At 40.4% G+C, this 1,763-nt stretch overlaps 1 protein-coding gene across 1 annotated transcript in view; it reads right to left on the minus strand.

Annotated features, from left to right (window-relative positions):
• Positions 1 to 1,763, minus strand: part of atp6ap1a (ATPase H+ transporting accessory protein 1a) — a gene marked incomplete in the record, with an annotated part of 24,701 nt that overhangs the window by 6,819 nt on the left and 16,119 nt on the right. The window contains 1 exon segment of the mRNA XM_014030112.1: positions 438 to 488. Within this exon segment, the coding sequence (XP_013885566.1) occupies positions 438 to 488 (51 nt within the window).

The following is a 1,763-nucleotide window of genomic DNA, read 5'->3' on the forward strand; positions in this document are numbered from 1 at the left end:
ATATATATATATACACACTAGCAAACTTAGCTCTTCATGAAGACAGATCGTGTCAACCTCTGATTACGACTTAACTTTTGCCAACGGTTCTCAGGAATGATCAAAAGTAGAAAAAAATTAAGACTTGACAAAATTAAATTTAAGACCCTGGGTGAAAATCTGGGCGTTTTTACGACCTTTTAGGCCTAAAATTTTTATTTTCAAATTTTAGACTTTTTTAGACTTTTTAAGACCCGGCATGAACCCTGAATAAAGTATTTTTGAATTGAAACTGCAACAAACTGAAGATTTGATGCAATCCGCAGAGTTCTTTAGATAAATAACTGTCAGTGCCCCGAAATAACCTTTGTTGTGAATTGGCACAAAGAAATGAGCTGGACTGATTCACATCCCTCAGAATTACGAAGCATGTGCTTGTGTGAACTGTACAGACTTACATCAGCTTGAAGTTACGATGGCCAAGGACATTCTCGTAGTTAAGAACCAACCTGCAAAATAAAAACAACATGAGTGAAACAAAGAAAATTCTTACCATGAACAAAAAATCTATTTGTGCAAACGCACCAACATAATGTGTTTTTACAAAAGTTTTATGTCTCCTACAGACCATTAAAGATTTCTGCCTTTAAAATGATGCAAATGATCAGTGCTGCTGTTCTGAACCTGTATATGGAGCCATGATGCTTTACAATGATTTCCTGTATGAGGTTTAAGTCAGCAAACTATTTACAGTAACATCTAAGAGCAGGACATATCTAGAGCAGATCAGGAATCATCCATCCCACACCACCCCTGGGCAGCAGAGGCAAGTAGGTATCTCTGCAGACAAAGTAGGTGTTTCCAAAGGAAGGCGTTTCTCAAGGGCCACACCTGATTGGATGATTGTTTTTTAGGCGTTTCTTTATAAACTAATATATCTARGTTTTTTAGTATCACATTTTCATTTATTTATTTAGTTTCACAAAATTGCTGTTGTTACAAAGGTGTGACACATTGCAATTTCATTAAAAAAATTGTTTTGGCTGCTAAAAATTAATGTGAAAATAGTGAAGAAAAACAAAAGAACCAACCTTTTCAAAAAAACAGGAACAACTAACCAATCAGTGTTTACAGTTGAGAAACACCTACTCTGAGTCTGCAGAGAACCCTTCTGAGCAGAGGTGGAGTGTGGAGGATCTGCTCGCAACAAATATCTTTATTGTATTGTTGCATCATCTTCAGTTTTTCCTTGTTAATAATCTCTATAATCTCAGTTCCCCTGGATTGGCAGACCGGGGTGGTGGTYCCCTTATTTAAAAAGGGGGGCTGCAGAGTGTGTTCCAACTATAGGGGGATCACACTTCTGATCCTCCCTGGTAAGGTCTATTCAGGGGTCCTGGAGAAGAGGGTCCATCTGATGGTTGAATCTCGGACTCAGGAAGAGCAGTGTGGTTTTAGTCCTGTTTGTGGAACAGTGGACCAGCTCTACACCCTCAGTAGGGTCCTGGAGGGTTCATGGGAGTTCAACCAGTCAACATGTGTTTTGTGGACTTGGAGAAGGCATTAGACCGTGTCTCTCGGGGACTCCTGTGGGGGGTACTCTGGGAGTATGGGGTACCAGGCCCGTTGATACGAGCTGTTAGGTCCCTCTATGACCAGTGCCAGAGCTTGGTCCACATTGCTGGTAGAAAGTTGGACTCGTTTCTGGTGAGAGTTGGACTCCATCAAGGTTGTCCTTTGTCACCGATTCTGTTCATGACTTTTATGGACAGAGTTTCTAGGAG

Source organism: Austrofundulus limnaeus, unplaced genomic scaffold (genome assembly GCF_001266775.1).
Source record: "Austrofundulus limnaeus strain Quisiro unplaced genomic scaffold, Austrofundulus_limnaeus-1.0 Scaffold1000, whole genome shotgun sequence".
NCBI classification, from domain to species: Eukaryota; Metazoa; Chordata; class Actinopteri; order Cyprinodontiformes; family Rivulidae; genus Austrofundulus; species Austrofundulus limnaeus.